The 22,948-nt window shown below is 51.4% G+C and overlaps 1 protein-coding gene across 2 annotated transcripts in view; it reads right to left on the bottom strand.

Moving 5' to 3' along the window:
* MAP6 (microtubule associated protein 6) overlaps positions 1 to 22,948 on the bottom strand; it is a 71,772-nt gene that overhangs the window by 5,594 nt on the left and 43,230 nt on the right. The window contains exons 2-3 of one of the 2 annotated variants that reach the window (XM_082747177.1): positions 15,099 to 15,312; positions 12,947 to 13,143 (exon numbers count right to left, since the gene is read on the bottom strand). In XM_082747177.1, coding sequence (XP_082603303.1) covers positions 12,947 to 13,143; positions 15,099 to 15,312 — 411 coding nt within the window. The remainder of the gene's footprint in view (positions 1 to 12,946; positions 13,144 to 15,098; positions 15,313 to 22,948) is intronic. The other variant, XM_082747178.1, reaches the window with a different exon arrangement.

The raw sequence follows: 22,948 nt of genomic DNA, 5'->3' as shown, positions 1-22,948 counted from the left end.
TCTTCCTTAAAATCTTCACACTATCCATCAGGAACCACCCATTCCAGCTCCTAACACTTCTCTCTGGAATATTCCCACGTCTTTCCCTTCCTCCCTGCCACCCCCCAAGCTGTGCCATCATCTCCGTGGACCCCTGTCACAGCCTCTCACTGGTAGCCTCTTCTATCCAATCCATTCTTCAAACAGAAATCAGAATGACCTTTCCAAAAAGCACCCTCTTCCTTCCCCGCTTACAACTCTTCAAGGCTTCCTGAACTCAGAATAAAGAGTAAAGCCTGTTGCATGGTCCCACCTAGCTGACCAGCCTGCTCCCACCGCCTTCCCGGCTCTAGGTCCCCTCCAGCCTCTCAGGACTTTGCTCTCTTCCTCAGTATGTCCTGCTTCTTTCCATTTCTGGCTTTGCGCATGCTGTTGTCTCCTGGAACATTCTCTTGCTCCCTCTTGCCTTGGTTAATGTGTACTCATCTTCCATTTCTCAGCCCAGTGGAGCACTTTCCCAGGGAAGACTTCTCTGACCCCACTGATGAAACCCGGTCACCTGCTGCACGCTCTCCTAGTCCCTGACCCTCCCCTACCCCTTAACACAGCTCATTACTTGCATTCTTCTGGATTAATGTTTTCCCTACAGGACTGAAGCATTCAGAGGGCAGGACCAGGCTGCCTTTGCCTATCACTGTATTGTCTGTACCTAAAACAAAGGGAAGGACCCAAGTAAGTACTTGTTGAGTGAATGAATAAATGAAATGAGACCTTTCTGTGCCAGGCTTTGTCCTATTTGCAAAATTTAATGTTCCAAGTTCACATGAGACATCCTAAGTCTTAGGAACTTAATTTTCTGCCCTTTTTCCTGTTACTATGGAGACAGGCAATGCCTCCTGGGTACACACACACTGGCCTTGGATGCAATTTTATCAGAGTCTGGAAGCAGGATTATTGAGCCCTGCCCAAGACTATCTGGAGAAAGGGCCTCCTTCCCTCCAGCTGGTTCCTACCCTTGCACACAATTCTAATTCCATCATCCACCCCTGTGGTTGTTTTCTTTCTTTTTCCCTTTAGACTATCTCCTGATGCACCATCAAAGCAGCCCAGAGCTGGGGCAGTGGTCCTGTAGGAGCGCCCTGTTCAGAAATCACGAACTTATGTCCGCGTCCATGAGTCCCCTTCCTCCACAGCTTGGAAAAGCTCTGGGGAAGAAAGAAACACCTATTGCCTGAGCAGGAACCATGTGCCAGGCTCAGGGCCAGGTGCTTTAACAAAGATCATTTCTTAGAATGTAAAGAGCAGGGGCGCCTGGGTGGCTCAGTGGGTTAAGGTCTCTGCCTTCAGCTCGGGTCATGATCTCAGGGTTCTGGGATCGAGCCCCGCATCGGGCTCACTGCTCAGCGGGGAGCCTGCTTCCTCCTCTCTCTCTGCCTGCCTCTATGCCTGCTTGTGATCTCTGTCAAATAAATAAATAAATAAAATCTTTAAAAAAAAAAAAAAGTATGTAAAGAGCAGCCTGTTGGGGGAGAAAGGGCATGGCCTGGGCTAGGGGCCAGAAGAGCTGGGTTTGAATGCTGACCCAACACCTTTCTAGCCCGTGCGATGTCATGACGGGCATGCCAGTCTCTGTACCTCAGTACCCATCATCTATACAATGGGGATTGCAGTGCTCACCATTTAGGGAGGATTAGTGTCTGTGAACACTCATGGCATGATCCTGGAATACGGGTGATGGTTCGCAGATGTTAGTTCCAAAAAGGGACTGAGTGATCTAGTCCAGTTGTGTTACTCTGCAGATAGGAGACTGACCCAGAGTGGGCAGGTGATTCTCCAATAATCACACAGCCAATGGCTAGCAGGTTCAGGACGAAAACATGGGCCTCTCAACCAATGTCTTAGTGGGAGGGAGGGGATGGAGCAAACTCACTTGAAGCAAAGATATGCAGGAGGGGCTGAGTCAGGACCCAGGCCGACTGCCCCTCAGGGGCTCTGGCAGAAGGCTGGGGAGACGGTGGACTGGCTTTAACTCTCCTCCTGTCTGTTCCCATAAGCTTGGCACTGTGCTAGGGTCACAGGAGTAAATGACCCCGGGGCCTGTAAGGAGACCCCGTGCAGAGCTGGGGACGGACCCGTAAACACACCGTGCACGCTGTAAAGCCAGCACCCCAGCAGCCCCGGCCCGAAGGCTTCATCAGCCTGTGTCTCTTAACCAGAGAGGCGCAAAGGTCTCTTTGCTAGGGAAGTCCTCCCTCCCTGCTCTATGAAAGTACAAGCCCTCCTGAGCCAAATCAAAGGTGACCAGGGCTTGAAGGACAGACCCGAGTCATCGAACCTGGTTTCTGTGGGCTCCAGTCCCTCCCATTCCTGCCCCATCCCGGTCCCTCGGGTGTTGCCCTTTCAGAGGCAGCTGTGCTGCCTTCTCCTGGCCAGCCTTGCGGATATCTGGAAGGAGGAGCTGTTGTGTCCCCCTTCCTGGATTCCCTGGGCAGCAGACACCTGACCACAGCTCAGATGTTTGGTTTCCAGAGTCCTCACTGTCCCGACTGCTGCTCTCCTCACAACGCATCTAGGTTGGCTCCCCACCCCTTGGCCAGTGTCACCCCCAGAGCTGACAGTGAGGTCTGCAGGCATCTCTCAGTACCTCTGGAGTTGGCAGCTCTGTCCCTTGAGCTCTGGGCTTCTTCTCAGCCACGTCGGCGCTGCTGCCCATCACCACTCCCCAGCCGTCTGTAATCCCCTCTCCTCCTCAGCAAGTAGAGATTTAGTTCCAGACCCCCTTCATCCGTGAAACCCTCCACCTGCAGCGGTCAGTCCTCCTTCTCCTGTGTTCCCACAGAGCTCTCCAGACGGGGGCGAGACCGCGGTCTGCCTCACCTATCCCTCCCTCCCTCTCTCCTCCCCTCCTTCCTTCCATGAAAATTTAGCAAGTGCCTACTATGTGCCGAGTCACTGAACAGAGCGGAGAAGCAGAGAGCTCTGGCATGGGGTGGGGACGCAGTAGGAGAGAGACGTTGTAAACATAACTCACACAAGATCCAACTCCAGCAGCCGCCGTTACCTGACGCACAGATCCTGTCCTCTTTTAAACTTTGTTTGCCCCTTTGTGTCCTTCCAAATGTAACCTTTCCTGATGAGGCACACTGTATTCTCACAGCAGCCATGTGGGCCAGGCAGGTGGGAAGGGTACCGGGGTCTCACCCACACCCCCCATTTTCCAGCTGCAGGTGGAAATGAGGCTCAGAAAGGGGAAGCGAGTGGCCTAAGTTCACAGAGCGAGTTTGTGGCGATATCAAGACTTGAACCAGGGAGAACAGACTTCCGTTAAGCTCTTTGCTCTCTACCACCATATTCCTGGGGGATGGGACCTCAACTAGAGAGATTCCAAATTCCTCCGCAGAGGTCTGGACAGGGTCCGCCTTGAGATGACCCTGACTTGTTCTGCCTGGTACAGGAGGCTGGTGCCACTGACCTCTGCTGGTCCCCAGCTCTAAGATCCCAAATGCATCTCCTGAAAAACTTGCCCCTCTGGGGGTCAGGCCCCCAGCAACCAGGCCCCCTTCACTTCGGCCCTTCCTGCATTCGCTACGCGACGACGCGCCTAGGCTTCCCACCTGGTATTCAGCAGACCCTGCAAAGAAGACAATCCCAGACATCAGCAGCATCCTGGTCTGAGAGCACCCACTATGCCCACGCCTGTAAGCCCTGTACAGATGCCCCTTGGTCTGCCAGCCTACAGCTTCCCTCATCCAGAGTGCACCCAGATGTGGCACATCAGCACAGGGGAAAGAGCTGGGACCACAGCTAGGAAAAATGCGGCCACCACAAGGCTTCATTCTGGTGGGGGGGGGTTGTGGGGCAGAAGGTGGGTAGGGGTACTGACTGTGCGGATCAAATAGCAACAAACCTTCACCTGACTCATTTCCCACAGATGAGAAGAGTACATAGAGTCCTCGAAGGATTTGGAGCAGGGACAGGACAGGACGAAGAGGCCACTGTTTTAGGAGGAGGCACAACTTCTTTTACAATGGAAATCCTAGAGGTGATCCCTCTTTGCAGGAAAAAGAGTGGGTTTTAGTGACCCAAATTTGGATTCAAATCCTGGCCCACTTCTTATAAGTTGTGTGACTTTGCCATTTAATTACTAAGTCTTGATTTCTTTATCTGTAAAGACCTCTAAACTTTCTAGCCTTACGTGAGGGTTTAGTGAGGATGAGGGCGCCAAGGTCAGATAAATGCTCTCTCCCTTCCCCAGGGCTGAGCCAGCTCTGCATTTTACCGGCATGCAACCACAGACCAGGGCAGATTCCTGGCTCCAGCCACCACTCCAGGCTCCCTGCAGCAGACGCGTTCTTGTGAAGCACCGAGAGAGGGGCACACTAAGTTTTCTGCCCTGTGTTGTTGCTGTTTTCCCTTTTGCTGTTAAAATAGCTTTTCTAGATATAACCTGCTAAGAAAAACTAAATAGACTCCCCGTTGTATAATAAGAATTTCCAAAACGTGTCTTTGGTTGTTTTAATGCCGAGAAGGCAAAGGCAAAGGCAGCGTGGACTGTCTCAATGGGCTGCCAAAGAGCTGATAATCCAGCTAATGACCCTTTTAAGAAAAAAAAAATGTGAAGTGCTGAACTAAGGCAACCAGACAGTAGAGGCTCAGTTCTGGTCTAGCTCTGTGCTCCTGGGAACTTGCAAATCAATTTTGGTCCTTTCTTCCTACCCCACCTAAAACGAAGGGTGGAATCTTGAGCAATTAATCAAAATTAGTTTCATGTGTCCAGACGGGCTCGGTTAAAACAAAAGTGTAATTGCGGAAATGGAATCTGAACCTGGTGATTACAGGGTGTGCATGGAGAGAGAGGAGGGGCCGGAGAAGGGCTGCGGGAGGGAGGGCAGCAAGACCCAGCGCTGGGTGGGCTCTGTCTCAGGCTGTGTGACAAAGGGAGTGGATTTAACCACATGTGGTTCCAGCCACCACTCTGTGGGGACCTGGGGTGGGTCAGCAGGGAGGTCAGCAAAACCATCCACAGAATGAACTGTTGACAAGGGTGTTTCACTTTGCAGTTGATAGTAGGTTTTCCCACGGACCCTCATTGGGCCCTCGTAACAGACAGCCCTGTGGATCAGAAGTGGTATCTCCGGCCATTAGAGTCCTTAGCAGCTGCTGTCCTAAACTCTAGAATCAAAAGATTCAAATAATACTACGTCCCTATGTCTCTTGCTGACCTAACTCCTACTTTCTGGATTTGGGAACCAAACAGATTGGGAGAGTGATAGATACTTGTATTACTGTTATCTCTTTAGGGGTCAGAAAGATTAAGAGACTCAGCAAAGGTCACACAGCTAGTGAAGAGTAGAGCTTGGATTTAAAACCAGGCCTGTTGGCTCTAATTCCCCTGCCTTCTACCTAAGAGATGTCCCCTGGGGGATGTCTCTCTGCCATCATGAAGTTAGATGATCTGCACTGGGCAGGGGGTGGGATTAGCCAACCTCATAAGATTACCCTATAACGAAGAGTCTATGATTTTTTGAAGTCAGGCCCACTTTGAAAAAAGTGGCTACATAAAGAACGGGGGCAGGCTGGCCATTGCAGAACCAGCCGTTGGCTGTTCTGTGATCTGTGCCGTGCCCTCTCTTGAAACCACCCCTTTCCCATGCGCAGAGACAGTTACTAGTTAGTAGGCAGAATAAAGCCTTGCCGTGGCACCGTGGTGAACATGGAGGCAGATGGCGAATATCGTCACTCATTCACTCACTCGTTATTCATTCAACAGACGATTTAGCAGACATTCTCCCAGGTAGACACTGGACCAGCCACTAGGGCTATAAAGGTGAACAGAGGATCCAGTCCTGGTCCCTGGGGGAGCACAGTCTAGCAGGGGGACACGCACACGAGCAGGTGGCACAGTCTATGTGATGAGTTTTGTGATGAAGACACACACAGGGAACATCTTACCCAGCCTGGGAGGTGCGGGAAGGGCTTCCCGGAGTGGTCGCCTGAGCAGAGTCTCGAAGGATGAGTTAGCCAGGTGGAGAAGCAGGAGGAGGGCATTCGGAGCAGGTGGGGCGGCGTGGGGAAAGGCATGGAGGTGAGAAGCAGCATGGTGCGCTGGGGGGACAAGAAGCTTCTGCGGGCCACAAGGAGCCCACGGATGGTTGAAGGCAGGGGGTGACATGGTCAGATTTGCATGTTCTAAAGATCCCTCTGGCAGCTTAAACCAGTAGCAGTGGCAGGAATTTATTTACCGCGGCATCTGAGGTTCCCTCGGCCCCGGATAAGATGTCTGGGTTGGGATAGTTACACATAATGTCAGGTTAATGAGTGATTGGGGACCATTTATATGAGGACAAGGGACAGAGAGTTGAGCTCAGTTCTACTGTTTGAAGTAAAAAGTGCAAAATGGTGGTCTCTGATCCAGTGCCTCAGGAAATGGACGCCAGCTTTTTCTTGGTATCTCCAGTCCCAAATAGATTCCTTATGAATGAAGAATCTGTTGGATCCTTCTGGGTTCAATAACCACGCATTTTAGTTACCCAGTCAGTTAATCTAGTACCCAAAGGAGAAAGCCTGTATATTTGGCTGAGACCGTTGAGTCAGGATGTTCGAGCCAGTTGTATGTGGAGATCTGATCAAATTCTTAGTTCCCCCCCCATTTGTATTTGGAGCCCATGATTTAAAGAAGATCCTGGGTAAACCTACTGGTGGGCCTGCTGTTGGCTGACCAGACTGTGGCCCTGTGAGTTGTGGGTGTAGTTTTAGTTAAGAGCTTGTCTGAAGCCTGACTCACCTCAGGCCAGCCCCGGCCTTCCTCACATGAGGGAGGGAAGCATTGCGGGCTGCCTAGCAGAAGACCCAGGCTCCAGGCAGGTTCCCTCCCGTCAGAGCTTCCCTTCTCTGTCTGTTCCCTGGGGCACCCACCCACTCCACGTGGGAGGGCTCAATGGAATGGCACAGAAGAAATGCTTTGTGGGCAGTCAATAAATGTAAACTGTTAAAATGTTATTGCTTAGGTTTGTGGACTCAAGGTGCTAGAATTCTTTAAAAGCCTTCTTCTCAGAGTGTTTGCCTCAGTCAGACTCAGGTTGTCTGAGGTGACCTAAAGTGAACTATGAGAAAGATTGTAAACATGGACATTTCAAGCAGTGTGAAGGAAAGGAGGGAGGCCTGCAATGACCTGTATTTAGTGGCCATTGTGGGTTACCTATAGCCAGCATGTCATTTCACCCTCGGTCTTCTCCTCTGAGGTGAGGGTCAGTGTCTCCATCTTCAGAGGAGGACAGCAAGGCTGACAGCACTTAGGAATGACACAGGTTTGCACAGCTGGCAGCAGTGCCGTCCAGGAACATTGTAAACACCTTGTAGGCTGCCAGTGCTAACCGGTTCTCATGATAATGCATGTGACGGGGCTGGCTCTGTTATTACAGATAGTCTGGGATGGTCTAGTGTTCTGAGCATCTGGGCAGCAGAGGGTGGTGCAATGGAGGAGGTTTGGGAATGTGCCTGCTTCTGTAAGAGGGGAGGCTAAGAAAGGTTTCATTCCAGTCCTTCGAGACAGTTGCCTCTCCTGTCTCAGTGGGCTCAGGTGAGCCTGGGGTAGGGTCCCCGCCTTAACTGTAGATGGTCCACAGGCTACATGCTGACAGAAACTTCTATACCTGTGGTCTTGAAAATGTAAGCTGCTTTAAGACATTTTCGCAGTAAAAGGATCTTGAAACCACAATGACACAGTAAGGGGGGGTTTTAGCCTTTGTGAAGTGGGACTTAACACTCCCCAAATCTAGGATAAAAAGGTTATAAATTTTTTAAACCCTAGCAGAAAACAAAAACAAAAACAAACCAAACCAGGGAATGAATTCATAAGAACATGCAAACTGTAAGGAAGAATGATAATATGCTTATAACTAATTTAACCATAATGACCTATTTTAAAACTTGAGGGCTGGTTTTAATTTTGTTAGCTGTTTGGGGAGGCGACACTGGTAATGAGTTATAGATCTGCCTCCTGGGCTTGGGGCAGCATTGGGGAGCGTGGAGACACTGCGGCTCAGGGTGAGGCCTGAGGGCTGGTCACACAGATGAAGCTGGCAAGGCTCTCTCCCCACCTTCCTGCCTCCTCCCTTGCCGGGGCCTTGCCCCCGCTCGGAGTACATCTCACCTTCTCTCAGCTTATCATCAGTGTTCTCATATATGAGTATTTCTGTGGGTCTTTTCCCCTCTCTGTCTCTGTTGCTACCTCTTTGTTTTTTTCCTGTCTTTTTACTTCTCTCCATCCGTGGTTTTGATCAAAACAACTTTTGGGGCACCTGGGTGGCTCAGTGGGTTAAGCCCCTGCCTTCGGCTCAGGTCATGATCTCAGGGTTCTGGGATCGAGCCCCGCATCGGGCTCTCTGCTCAGCAGCAGGAGACTGCTTCCTTCTCTCTCTCTGCCTGCCTCTCTGCTTACTTGTGATCTCTATCTGTCAAATAAATAAATAAAATCTTAAAAAAAAAAAACAATTTTTAAGTGGTCACGCAAGAGTTGAATAATAGACCCTTATGTATTTGCAGAATTTTGTGTTCTCTGCCTTATACAAAAACAGGCAGGTGGGTGGAATGTTTCCTATTCATCTGGAAAACAAATATAGAGTGGGTTTTCATATATACGATCCTTGATTGATTCCCACCATTGCTTCTCCCCCAAACCCAGAAACTGGGGACCAGCAGTAGAATAAAAGTCCCAGCCTAGAGCTCCTAGCCTAAAGCAAGAGAGGACCTGTGGTTGTTGCCTGATATGTAGGTAAGGGCAAGAAGCATGATGGCAGGGAGCATGCGAAGGTCGGGGGGGTGGAGAGTGAAATCTGGGTGTATGGAATGGAGATCCCAGTTAGTAACCACCCACTCACATGGTACGACTTTCCATGATGGTCTCTGCCACTTTTCGGCCCTTGCCTTGACCCTCCCTGAGTGAACTGCTCCCCCAGGACCTGAGCTCACCTGGTGTCGGACCCCTCCACACCTTTGCTCTTGCAGCTCCTTTTGTCTGGCACGCCTGGGCCACCCCAGACTCTGGTCACCTGGTCATCACCTGCTCATCCATTGAAGTTCTCCCTGATCCATGGAACCAGCTAGAACAGGCTCCTCCTTCATGACCCACAGTGACCAGAGGTGAGGTCTCAGTCCTCCTGGTTCCCTAGTGCCCAGAACGGTGCCTGGCACATAATAGGTATTCAATCAACACATGTTAGTAAAAGGAAGAAAAATCCCATTCCAAAAGTCTATCCTCTCTTATCTCCCAGGTTAGCAGAAGGTTATCCAAGCGGTTAAACCTGGCCCTACCTCTGATGTTCCCTACCAGGTTTGCTCTCCTGCTTGAAGGCCTGCCCCACGTGCCATGCACACCCATAACCCACCCACTCTCCAAGGTTCCCTCCCAGTGCAGCCTTCTGACTCCCCACCCCAGTAGGAAGAGACCTGTCCTTCATATGAGCAAGCAGCTACCTGGTCTGTTGTTACCTTACTCAAACCTCTCTTACGGCTGTTTCCACTCCCCGGTGTTAGGCACACACAAGGCTTTCCCGCTAATCCACACAGTGAGCCAGCCCCAGAGGGTGGAGCCTTCCCTGTGACCAGATTCAATGAGTTAGTTAAGGCATGTCTGCCATCCCTTGGGAGGAGAAAAACCAGAACCGCCAGTCCTGCAGGGTGACGGGGAAGGGGGTGGAGACTCGGGGCCCAGCCTCCCAGTGTGGCGACTACGCAGTGCTGGGCGTAGGCAGTCACTTGTCCCCAGCAACATGGGATCAAAACGTTACACTACCTTGTAGGCCAGTGGGTCTCTCGGTCCATCTTCGCCTTTCCCAACACTTAGCTCTGACTGCTTGCAATTAGAATCTGAGAGGCAATCTAAAAGAGTCAAGCTGCATTAGGGAGAACCCTAGAAAAACTGCAGGGCACAGCCCGTCTCGTGGGGGGTGGTTCAAATGGCAAAGGTTGGTTCCTTCACCTACTGAGCTGGGCCTTACTGAGGAAATAAGATCAAGAAAGTGGTGTTCGTCTTTAGCATTTATTTATACTTGGAAAAAAAAACTGTTTGTTTGTTTGTTTCCGAACAAGCACAGACCACAAGCACGTCACAATCAATTGGCTATACATGAATATTTGTTGTCATTTTCTTACTAACAGCAGGAATAGTTAGGAATAGCACCAAGAGAGGTGTGCGCTACACATTACATAGACAATCTGTGGTATGCAACAAAACCCAGGCCACAAAATCGTAATTAGACACTTCCTGTCTGCCTTGGAGAGGCAAAGAGAGAACGGACCGGTTGGAAGCACCAGCAAGTAACAAAAAACTGGGGGAGCCAACGCACAGCCTTAGGGGTTATTTTTGCAGGCAAGCAAAGCAGACACTAGGAAAGCTTCAGGCCTTGCTCTCTTGCCAGGGGAACTCAGGGATCCGTAGGAAGATATAAAAAAATGGACAGCCAGGCATTGGAAGCTTGGTCATCTTCAGAAAGGCAAAACGGAAACACTGTTTGTGAAACCATAATCAGTTTCAATCAGCATGTTTGAGATGCAGAATGAGACTGGCTGAGTTTAATTTGTAAACAGTCGAAATCAAAGGAGGTTTCTTGCCATGAAATGACACATTCAAGAGTCAAAGTGAACTACAAGTAAGAATTTTCCCAGTTGCAGGAGTTAAAAAGATGGGGCGGCTGAAGGGTTGAAAAGACATTATACAGGATCATGTCTCAAGCTGCAGGCGGGGCAGAGTTGGAAATTCAGTCCCTGGAGCTGCAAGGTGGGTGGGAAACCATAGTTTGGGTGAACAAACTTGAATCAGACACAGAGATCAAGTCGTATGGATCCTTCTGGTTGTGCTGTTGGGGACACAGGTATATGTAAAGTGCCCTGCACATCTCGCACGGTGTCTGGCACACAGGCATTCAGGACATGAATGTGGAACGAATGTTCCCCTGTGGATCGTGCACTTTGATTTACTTGATCTGCAGAACATACATGATTGTTCTACGGAGAAATCCAAACTGCGGTTAACATCAACACACCTGACCGATGCCGGGCCTCGAGACAACAAACGTCCATTGGTAATTGTCTGGGTAAAGTTAAGCTCGTGTTGATAGAGCTCTCTGGTTAACATTAAGATTAGCCATCAAATAGCTACAATCAGTACTGGGAGCTATCCTGGTCATTTCCAGACAGGCATCCCAAACTGGGATGCTCGAACACTGAAACTCACTCATATTTTCTACCTTCTTCCAAGCTTCTTCTCAGCAGCATGCCCTGAGATAGAAAGGAAGATGACAGTGAGCCTGGCAAGAGCCTTATTTCTAGGCTCTTAACAGATGTTGCCCACAAAGCACACGCTCAGTGAATTTGCAGAAGAATTCTCTGTCAGCCCCAGGTGACCGACAAAATGGTGTCAACAGAGACTTTGCTGCTTGAATGGTCAGAACAGGAGAGGACTGGGGGAGGCCCAGCTTCCTACACACCACAGGGACCAAAAGGGAGTGCCGCGGTGAGGAGCCTGGGACCCCGCTCACCGCTGCTGTCCTTCCACAGCAGGGGCGTGGCACCGGACCACAGCCCAGCCGTGTCACGGTGCCGGCAACAGAAAGGGCTTCAAGGACAGGGCAACAAAGCAAACTGAGCAATGTACACGCCACAAGGTTTGCAAATGTAATTTTTCTGGTAGGTATCTTGGGTTCCCTTGTGAGCACTGGGGGTCTTTGCACAACTCTCTAATGCCTACAACACAACTCTAGCACAACTAAGGTGCCACTTGCCGCCCCCAGGGGGCGTTGGCCACACAGACACGCGAAACACAATACAGAGAGCTGCTTTTACTCATCAGTGAGGTCAGAAACGCTTGCTAATCACTTAGTAAGGAACTCTCCTAATCTTCAGCTAAGTCACAGACATTTCCACTAACCTGAAATTCAGCGTCCTCTGCCCTCCCTGAGGAACAGAGCAAGCACGCGGGAAGGGAGGGTGAACACCGCCACACTTGCCACGACGTCGACTTCCCACCTTGTGTTTCTCAGAAGCGAGGAAGCCACATTCTAAGTCCACTACCCCTGGCCCCTGAACTTTCCTCCTCAGTCATCTGTGGCCAGCTGCTCTGCCAAACCGCTGGCACTGGATGGGCTGAGGGCACACAGAGGAGAACAATCTCCTCATGCCGGCGGATCTCTCCATGATGTCTAGAATGTACCTAAAACACCAAACCTTCTTACCCTGGCCTGCTTTTAATCATCAATGGCCTATCTATTACTTGGCATACAATTTCAAGCCCACTGATAGGAAACTAAACGTAGTCACACGTTTCTAACAGAAAAGTCTATGAAAAAAATGACTTAACGGACACAATTCATCCTATGGACATTAAGGCCGAGGTTTTTTGCTTTTAAAATATTTCCACAAATGCCATCTACCGCTGAAGCCCCAAAGCGAGCTTCTCTAGCACATGATAACCTTCTGAATTTTGGAAAAGGACACATTTACCTACAGTTCAGAGTGGATCACTGACACAGACTTTGGAGGAGAAGAGGAGAAGGGCATCCTATGGGCATTCCCGAGCGTACCGGGAGACTTCCAGTTGCTGGGAATGGCCTCTGCGTGCCAAGGCCTGCCTCCCTCCCTCAGCAGCCAGCGAGCAGTCTCACCTGCTGTGGGAGGCACAACCAGGGAGCAACGCTTCCCGGGGTTCCTGGTGTTCCGGGGGCCCCGCGGCATGGACCCCTGCGCCGTGCTTAGCCTGGCAAGGTCTCGATTTGGAGAGGAGGCATGCCGCTTGGGCTTGGAGACGGCATTCCTCCATCAAAAGAAACCAAACCGAAGAGCTCCTGGAACACTCAGGACCAAGGCAGATGAGAAACCTCTAAGCAATTTTGTGGCCTTTTTTGTTGGTTGGTTTAAAAAAAAAAAAAAAAAAAGGAAAAGAAGAATAAAAGGAAAGTGCAGTGAAATTTACTCTTTAGCCTCAGCCAGTTTATTGTTCATCTCTTTACTTTGCTCCTTGTCTTCGGGTTGGGTGGCAGTGGGGACCTCTGCGCTCTTTTTCTTGGAGGCCCGGCCTGACACCACCTGCTTGTCTTTGGCCTTCCTCGGGGGCTTATGGCTCGCTGAGGTCTTTTTTGGTTTGGAACTCTGAATGCTAGGTTTCTCCACCTGCTCGGAGAGACAGACAGACAGACCGCAAATACAGAAACACAGAAAGGGAGGGAGTGGGCGAGAGAAGTTAGAGAGAAGACATGATTAGCTCGACAATAACCGTCATGATGACACCTGATGGTGTCTGAAGTATTTTCAGTGACTCAGGTCATCTGGCTTTGGAACCGGATGGTCAGGGGTTTTGGCCACAGGCTCACCGGCCACAGGGGCTCCCCAGCCTGGTGGCTGTCACCACAGAACAACTGTGGTGGTAGATGGTATGGCTGTTTTGCCGATACCTGCTGCCCCTCCCCATGGGAAGATTGTACCTCATTACTCTGTTCAATTCGGGCAGGCCTAGGATTTGCTTTAGTCAATGAAATGTGAGCAGAAGGGATGGGGTCACCTCCAGAGGAAGCTGGAGGGCCAACCGGTACTTCCCCCTGCTCTCTTCTCTCGGCCACGAGAGAGGCTCTCTGTCACCCGAGGGCCACACTGTAGAGGCGGCGAGGAGTAGGGCTGCCGGCCCCCCCCACATGGTGGACAGTTATTAATGAGAAATAAACCGTTGTTGGTAGAAGATGCAAAGATTCGGGGACGGTATCACCACTGACCGTATAAACTGGCCTTTCCTGTTTCTGTCTCCGGGAAGGTGAGCTCGTGTGGAGAAATGGGCCAGGCAGTCTCACCTCAGAGAGGCCTTCACACTGCCCTCCATCCACGCTTCCTCTCCTGCTGGCTCCCAGGATTCTCTTCCCCAGAGCAGCCCATCCACTCCCCCCAAACCCTCACCTCTAACTCTGCCCCCTTACTCCCAGGAAACGGCCTGGCCCTCTCTCTCCCAAGAACTCTGGGGTCACTGTGTATGGTCCCTCGATATGCCCTCCATCTCTGGGTTCACCTTCCCCAAACTTCCCTCCTTCCTTCTCTTGAGTCTTCTTTTGTGCAAAGCGGAATATGGCCAGAGATGCTGTGGGCCTCCCAGGCTAAGACATTCACTCAGGGAGCTCCAGGGCTTTTCAGTCACCTCTGACCTGTACCTCCTGGTTTGCCCAGGAATGAGGGCTTTCACGGAACACAGAACTCTCAGTGCTCCAAGTGGAGGAGTCCAGTCAAGCTGACTTAGTTCCCACTTTACCTAGAATTTAGTCCAGGGCCAAACAGGAAACTATTTCAGTGCAAGACTTTCAGACAAAAGCAGAGGAAAGGCTCTCACGCTTTTCCTGCTCTTATAGATAAAAGGGGATATTTGCACAACCCCATGTGGCTTGACTTCACAGAATCAGCCTTGGCATTTATGATTCCTGCTTCCAGCTGAGTCTCCAACTCGGTTCTCCCCCTCACAAGTGTGTACTGGGATGCAAATAAGGCAAAGTACTGTTATTAATGGAAATCCCTGAATCCACTGAAAGTTACTTAGAAATGTAAATCATTCACAAACTGTCTATTACAGTAACAAATTACCCGGAATACATCTTGCAACTGATGAGACAGGTGCTCTGAGCTGATGGTGCCTAGTGTTTATGGAGGAAAAGGATAAAAAGGAGTAAGGAGTTGTCCATGGATTGGAGCCGAGGATGCTGGCAGGGGCAGGGTGGGAGGAAGCCAGCAAGACACCTCCAATGGCTAGCACTTCAGGGGCAAAAGCGGCTGTTTTAAGAAGGAGGGACTGAGGGCTCAGGTGGGGTTTTCTGCCACTTTTTTGGAGGTTGGTTTTAAAATCTAGAAGCTAGTTCTCTGAAAACCGGCCAGTCCTCAAGCAGTTTTATTTTAGGCACTGTTCCTTTTAAACATTTCTTTGAATTTAGCCAAGGTTCTTGTTGCCTGGTCTCTGTGCTACCAAAAAGAGGAGGAATTTCCCAGGAGCCCTTGGGGTTGGGCCAGGTGGGCAATAGCCCCGCCCTCACACTTTGCTGCCCTTAAGCCCTTGTATCTAGGTTGTGCTGAGGGGTTCCCCACAATATCTAGCTCACCTTTGGGGGTTCCTTGAAAGGTTCGCTGTAGAGGCTGCGTATTCTTCTGCGATCAATGACCTTATTGTCCGCTGGTGTGGGCTTGTTGGCTTCCCCTTTGAACTGGGCACTGTAGCTGGTCTCGTGAGCCATCTTATCATCTGGAGGCTTGTACTGGGGCCTGGCTTTTATCGGTTTCACAGGCTTGATATCCGTCCATGCTCTGAATTCGTTTCTGTGAATCAAAGAAAGCATAAGCGATATGAAACACTATCTGGTGGGACACAGTGGTTCTCGAACAGGGCTGCAAGCACAGCAAAGCTCTCAGCGGGGCTCACTGCTGATGGAGGAGCGGCTCAGCAGTGAACTTCCCTGTCTCCTCATGGGGCAGCGCGTGGTTTCCTTCCTGCTGCATGGGTGCAGGCTGTGGCAGTAGCCCTTATAGGAAGACAGGCTGTCAGCTACAACTGTGTGATCATAGAGAGGCAATTCTAATCTCTGGGCCTTGTTTTTGCAGTATCTCAGATGAGGCTGAAAACACTCAATCCACTCCATCATGCCTGGGTTCAACCTCTAGGACTGAATGCCTGGCACGTGGGAGGTCAAGAGTGTGAGAATGAGACGTGTTAGAAGGTGTGTCTGGTGCCTTCATGCCACAGCCAAGGACCAAGGCCCCTCCCCCACCTTGTCATGCTGAGACCCTTTGTCCTCAAGGATAATTCCTCCTCCTGTTAGCAGAGAGCTTGCTTCTTATGTTGCCAGAAATTTAACAGTCTTAATCCCTGTAGATGAAAACACTCATGAGATGTCTAAATGCTTGCAGATACAAACAAGCAAAATGTACCAAACACAGGTGGAGTCACTGTTAGGATGGGTATTTCGGTGAGTACACGCAGGACAGTCTTCGCGTGCTCTGGTGTGAATGGCTATCGGGCCTGACCCTTTAATGACCACCATCTGCTGCTCTTTCCTGAGTCAGTGTGTCCATGTTCTTATGGTGGCTCCTAACCAGCTGTTTCTGATCTGTTACAGGGCTGGAGACTAGATGGGGACAATGTCTGAAGCAGGGTCGAGTACATGCGGCTGCTTATAGAGGCCATGCGGTCCATCCTGTTTGTTGAGTGCATGACATCCGACGGATCTGTTCCCACTGGGAGCCCCCAGAAGCTGTGTTGTGGGAAAGGAAGAGGTAGGGTGTGCATAAGTGCGGCTAGGTTCTTCCAGTGCCCTCGTCACCCTCACTGATGAGGCCCTCCTTCGGGGCTCAGAGACGAGTGGCACAAACAGGAGGGATGACAGAAAGAGCTGAGGCTGTGAGAGTCTTGCAGTCCCAGCCCCACCCTTCTCTGAGTCGGTCAAAAAAAGACTCAGACCAGACAATGTCTTTATCCTATGACCTTCTAGCTCAGAGGGTCTCTGAGTCGGTCAAGCTGGTTTGGTTAACACAGAGCCCCCCGTTGGTCATTTGACCTCCTGAGGGGAATTGGCTCATTTGTGAGGAGAGACATCACAGTTTCTTAAGAGACTGTCCTCCCCACCACCCAAGCATCAGACTCACCTTTCCAGTGCATCTTGGACCCCCACTAGGGGCCCCACCGACTCAAATACAACATCCCTAGAACCAAAGCATCTTGTCTCCCCCTCCAAATTGTCTTCATTCCCTCATCATTCAATTTATTTCATTCATTCATTTGCAACACATTTCCTGAGTGCCTAGGGTCTCTCTGGCAGGATGCTGAGCTCTGTGGAGCCAAACTCAGTAAGAGAAGCCCTGGGCGCAAGAGGGAATGAGATTTGTCCAGGATGGTAAGAAAAGAGCCATGAAAGAGGGGGGCGTGGGGAACACAGCCTATGCCAGCGTGGGAGGGAGTCAGAGATGTGGGTTCTGGAGTGGAGTCAGAGATGGGATGGGGAGCTGGCAAGGGTTCCAGGCAGAATGAGGGGTACCCGAAGAGGCAGCTGAGACATGGCCCTTTGCACACAGTTTGGGTGGTTGGGCTGAAGCTTGTGGGGAAGAGCACAGGAGGCTGGACAGATCGTGAGGTCCTGCCAGCCATGCTGAGGGGATGGTCTGGACTGTATCGAGGAGCTGCCAGATGGTTCCAAGCCAAAGATGAATGTCACAGATTAGTTTGGGGAGAGAGAACTTTGGCAGCAGTGTGAATGGCGCATATACGGGGAAAGGTGAGTCAGGAGGCCAGGCAGGAGACTGTGCAGTGAGCCCGGAGGAAGACAGAGGCCTGAACCAGGACAGTGGCAGTCGGGACTGAGAGTGGCTCCAAGTCAAGAGGGAAGTGGGCAGGACTTGAAAGCGGCTGAGTCGAGGGAGGCCAGGGTCAAAAGGGAATCTGGAGAGATTCAGGATTTGGGTTTGTGGATGTCAGCGCTACCCACTGAGTTGGGGAAACTGGGAGGAGAAGGGGACTTGGAGGGTTGAGACCCTCCAATTCTGTTAATGGCCCCCATCTGCTCTAGCCTCAAGGCTGCATTATATCTTTTCCTGTGCTCTCCTCCACCGTTTTACACTTCCGTGGGTTCACCCAGCTACTTCGACCTGACTTCTGAGCCATTCTGGGCTGGACTGGGTCACACTGGGCACTGTGGCCACCATGACCCACCCAAGTCTCCAGGCTCCCCCCTCCTTCCTCCCACCCTTTAGGACCCGAGTATTGCCAAAGCCCCTTATACGTGGCTTACTGGTAACGACCTGGTTACTGCATATATGAGGTCAGAACCCTGAGTTTTTTGCTCCTACTTCTGCCTGCTTCCAGAATCAGGATTGACACAGGTCTACACTGGCCTGAGAGCTGTTTCTGGATCATCTCTCCCAGGCCAGCCTCTGCAGCTTTCCTGCATCTCTGGCCAGGCCTCTGGGCTGGCAGGCATTTCACAGTGAGCATTATCCGTCGGACAATTGTCCTCGTGGGATCAGTCTGGTGACCCTGATCTTAAACAACTGATCTTCATATGAAGCCATGTAGTGAGTTCCATGATAAGGCCACTGCAATTAGGACAGACAGTTCAGCTGAAACCCAAATTCTGCTACTTAGAACTTTCTTCAAATTCGCCATAAAACCTTCCCCAGCCACAAGCCATAACTAAGCATCTGTCACACAAGTAGAATCAGCTACCATTTGTTACCCACCTTTTATAAGCTGGAGGGTTGTTTGGGGTTTGCTTTGGTATATTATCTGTAATCCTTACAACAACTTTGAGAGACGGTCATATTGTGTCTCTCTTACAAAAGAAGGTAACCCAGGCTCAGAGGGGTTAGGTGGCTTGCATAGGCCAAAGAGCTGGCAAAGAAGCAGGACTGATCTATGAGCCCGGGTCTGTGAGGCCCCACAGCCCACATCCTTCCACTACACTTCTCCCATGTGTCGGCACTGCAGTGTGTTTGGCCTGTTCTCACTGGAGGGGCCTGTGCGGCTCAGGCCTGCTGAGTGCAATGCCGTGGAGGGTTTGGTGACACAGCTGCACGAGATGACCCCTGAGCTCCTCCAGCCCTGAGATGCTTCTCCCAGAACAGCATGGGCCACGCTCTCAGCTCAGTCACGACCACAGCCTCTTGCCACCAGCCCAGGGTCCCCTGTACACATGGACTCCCCTTTCCGTGCAGCTGGATTTCAGCTCGATGGTTCATTCCTTTAATCATTTGACATTTACCAAACACCAGCCATGGGTGGGGCATGTGTCCTACAGGGCATGTGACCCAGTGGCCGAGGTGGCTACAGTTTAGTAGGTCAGAATCTGTCTGTGTGTGGTCCTAAGCAAATGGGACAGAGGGACAGAAGGAAAAGGATGCTTAATTTTCAAGGGGGCACTAAAAGATGGAGACAGAGAAGTGGACAAAGGGAATTCAGGCAGCACTCTGAGTCCCTGAGGCAGGTTCAGAGAGCAGGTGAGCGCTCAGGGTGTGGAGGATGGTGTCCTTGGAAGGATGTCCAGGTGACCAGGCTAGGTAGGAGCTGGGGCCAGGCTTACAGGGCCTGGAATGCTTTGTTTACATGCTTGCAGTTGGCCTGGGGAGCTGCTGAATGTTTCTGAGCGAAGCAGCACTGTTCCTCCATTAATGTCCTCCTCTCAGACTGCCCCACTTTTCTTTAATCTTCAAGGCCCAGCTTGGGGCTCTCCTCTTCCAGGACTCCCTCCTGGATTTCTCAGCCCAAAGTTTCCTCTCTCTTGCCTCCTGGATACTTTACTACCTTGTCCAACTTTGTGGTGACCCATGCAGTTGTACATTGCTCTTTATTTTATGAGTTCACTTTACCTCTCCTGAGGGATGAGATACATAACAGAAAATTCCAGATGGAACCCGACTTTTTAGTCCAACCTCATCTGCAAGGCTGTGAAGGGATATCCTTTAACTTACCCTATGTCAAACTGCGGGTTAGGGGCAGAGCTGGGTGAGAAACCCCCTGGTATCTACATGCTGTGCCAGGCCCTGGCCCTCACCCAGGCCCCCACTGAGAACCGTGTTCCATATCTTTCTCACATTCTCCATGGGACTTAAGGGCTTGGCATTGAGTGACTATTTCATGGAATTAGCTCTTACTTGATCTCCTTTCTGGTCTTTTCTTCTTATAGGAAAGAGTTGTCCATACTAAAGCAAGCATCTGGTGTCTCCCAAGCTTTCGTAAAATCCACCCTCCCTAGATTGACAGGAGGCTGCCCAGAGCCCCCAGTGAGTGAAGTCACTATGGTGGCAAAGGGTTGGGGGCAGGAAGGAAGCCCTGACAATCAGGGGGCAGGTAAGGAAAAGAAGAGTTTGCTAACACTTCCCAATGCCCACTTCCTTTAGGCTGAGCTCTCTGTGCATCCAGCCTTAGTTTACCTTTTCATCATCCCTGTGAGGTTGCTGTTATTAGCCCCACGTTATATATGAGGAACCTGAGTACAGACAGGTGAAGAGCTCGCCGAGCCAGTAAGCCGTTACTGGACGTGAGTCTGTCTGGCTCAAAGCCCATGCCCCTTCTGCCATCCCACACTTGGGGGTGGATGTGTAACCTGCCGCAAGCTCCTGGCAGCTTCGGCTCCGGGCAGCAATCACAAGACAGCACTTCCCTTCAGCCAGTCTGGGTGCTCCAGTGAGGCTGTGAGCATATGGGAGGGTCCCACATCTACTGGCTGTTGCCCCTGGCATCCCAGAGAGGCTCCCCATGCCATGGCTCCTCCTGTATCCATGATCCAGGGTAGCCATGGGGATGGGATTTCCAACTGCATTGCCACGGGCCCATGATCCCCTCCACAGCAAATCATTCCAGGCTCGATGCAGTTCTCCTCTCCTGCACAATCCCTGCAGGGACAGAGCAGGGTTTGGGATTATGATGACCCTCTGTGGCTGGGTAAACTACACGGGGAAGTAGGCTCAACCAGTATGTTCAGGTCTGGGTTTAACAGACTCCTCTAATGGCTCCTGTGTGCTGGAAAATCTGTGGAGAAAAGCTTGGGCCAGCCTCCAAGCTCCCATCAAGGAACAGCAGAGACAGGCCCAGGGTAAGCCACCTCACAGAGACCTGGTAGACAAGATGTTCCTAGACTGTTCCCACGGGGCCTTTAGATAGGTGCATTCTTGCATTCTGAGAAGCTGCTAAAGCAGTTTGCTGACCAGGCAAAGATTTTAAAGGAGGCAACAAACACCCTACTTTTGCCTCCTCCTGTCCAGTCCCCCTGTGCCATCTCACTTCAGCCCTCGAGACCTCCTCTCCCTGGACCGTGGCCTCAGAACCTCAGCATCAGAGTCCCAGGCTCTCCCTCCTCCCTCTGATTCATCGGCACAGGCTCCAGGAGAGATTGTCCTCCAGCTCCGCTATGAGCACACTACTTCCCTGCTAAACCCCGAGGCAGATCCCAGTCACTACAGGACCAGCTGTGCTCCAAGCCAAGGCCCCCTCCAGTTTGCTCACGCTGTGGCTCCTCAGGACGACGTGCACGGCCCTGTGACTCAGCCCCCAGTTATCCTTCTGGCCTTACTTCGTCCTCACCAGCCACCCCGTCGTCACTCAGTGAGCACCTGCTCGGTGCCAGGTGCGGCACAAAGCTCCTTAAACGAATTACAAGACCGAGCCCGAGCCGCAGCTACCATGGCTGACTTTGCCAGTGACATCACCACGGCCCCTCCCCACACACCTGCCGCACTGCCCCTCCTCCGAACTTTCGCCCTTGCTGTTCCCGTTCCCATGCCCAGCATCCTCTTCCCTCCATACCCCCCCGCTTTTGCGTGGAGCTTGTTCTCTGACCTTATCCCTCCGCAGCACTCACTGAGCATATTACGCAGGTGGCCTGGGTAGGTCTCTCTCTTCCCTCCCAGAGGTGCCATCGTCGAGGATCAGGACGGTCTCTCTGCATCTGTGCGATGCTGGCGGAGCCTGGGCCAGCGATTCAAAACGCAGCCTCCCCCTCTCTCTGCCGAAGGATTGGCTGCCCCAGAAGTCCCGGCTGCCCCAGCTGGGCGAGGGCACGAGGGGGCCGTCCAAGAGTCTCTTGGCTTCGGGCATCTGTGTCACTTCTCACCATATCCACAGATTCTTGCACACTCCTCTCTCAGGTGGGACTCCTGCTTGCTTCCTTGTGGAGCACTCCCACTGAGGACAGAAAGTGGCCACGACAGGAGGACTCACATACACGCCCCACGGAGAGGCCTGTGTGCAAGGAACCGCAGTGTCATGCTGAAGGGCACGTGAATGGGCCATCTTAGAGGTTGAGCCTCAGGCCCCCGCAAGGATTCAGATGATGCTGGGAGAGTGCCTAGAACCATTCTAGAAGCCATTCCTTGGTTTCTGACCCTTAGAAACTGTAGGAGATAGTAAACATTGGTCGGCTTAAGCTGTTAAGTGTTGGTAGTCAGGTGTTAACAGAGCAATCGATTCTAATATGCACCCTGATCAGAAATTATTCCTCTCCTCAAAAAGGGCTTAAAACACCCACACTTCACTTCGCAAAGCAGAGAGCCCTGGTGTGAACAGAGAACAGGAACTTCAAGCTCCAGCAGAAATGTGGCACTAAGTGAACAGAAGGTCCTGCTCTGGTTGCAAGAAAATTGGGGGGTAGGGCAGGGTGGGACCATACTGTGGCCCTCACTAGGAGGTAGCAAGACCTCCGATGACACAAAGCGGATAAAGATGAGGCTGCCTTGAGGCCAGGTCATCAGCAGAAACAAAGAAACACAGGCCCTCAGGAGAAAACCGTGTCTCAGAGCACTCAGCATATACAGGGAGGTACAGGCAGGGTTTAACAAGGTGAGAAATGGCACAGAGCCCGCGACAGAGAAGGGGGTTCACTGGCAAGGGCACAGGCTGGAGAGTGGGATAAACCTGGGCTACAGCCCAGCTCCAACCCTCGGGCCAGGCCCTCCCCTGCTCTGAACCATAGGGAGCTTGAGACCGACATCACAGGACTGATGCAGGGTTCAAGGAGAATGTTGTCGTTGAAGAGGACCTGCCCATCTGTGTCAGTGCGACAAAGCCCATGCTGGGTAACTGTATAATAAATGCATTTGGTTTTCATCACAGAGTTGTTTGTTCAAGAAAATTTATTGAGTATCTTCTATATTCCAGGCCCAGAGCTAGCAATGTAGCGTGAACCGGCGGAAGCAACAACAGCTCCCACCGGCTTGGTAGTCGGGCTGGGAGATTCAGACAACCACGCCGTCAGCTGTCTGTCCCCATGGCTGTAGTTCTTTCTCTTTTTAAAAAGATTTTATTTATTTGACCGAGAGAGACACAGCGAGAAAGGGAGCACTAACAGGGGAAGTGGGAGAGAGAGAAGCAAGCTTCCCACTAAGCAGGGAGTCTGATGTGGTCTCCATCCCAGGACCCTGAGATCATGACCTGAGCCGAAGGCAGACATTTAAACGACTGAGCCACCCAGGC

The sequence above is a fragment of the Mustela nivalis genome (genome assembly GCF_964662115.1).
Source record: "Mustela nivalis genome assembly, chromosome: 9".
NCBI lineage: Eukaryota > Metazoa > Chordata > Mammalia > Carnivora > Mustelidae > Mustela > Mustela nivalis.
Note: the sequence above shows the minus strand (reverse complement) of the source record. Positions and strands in the feature narration are given on the sequence as shown.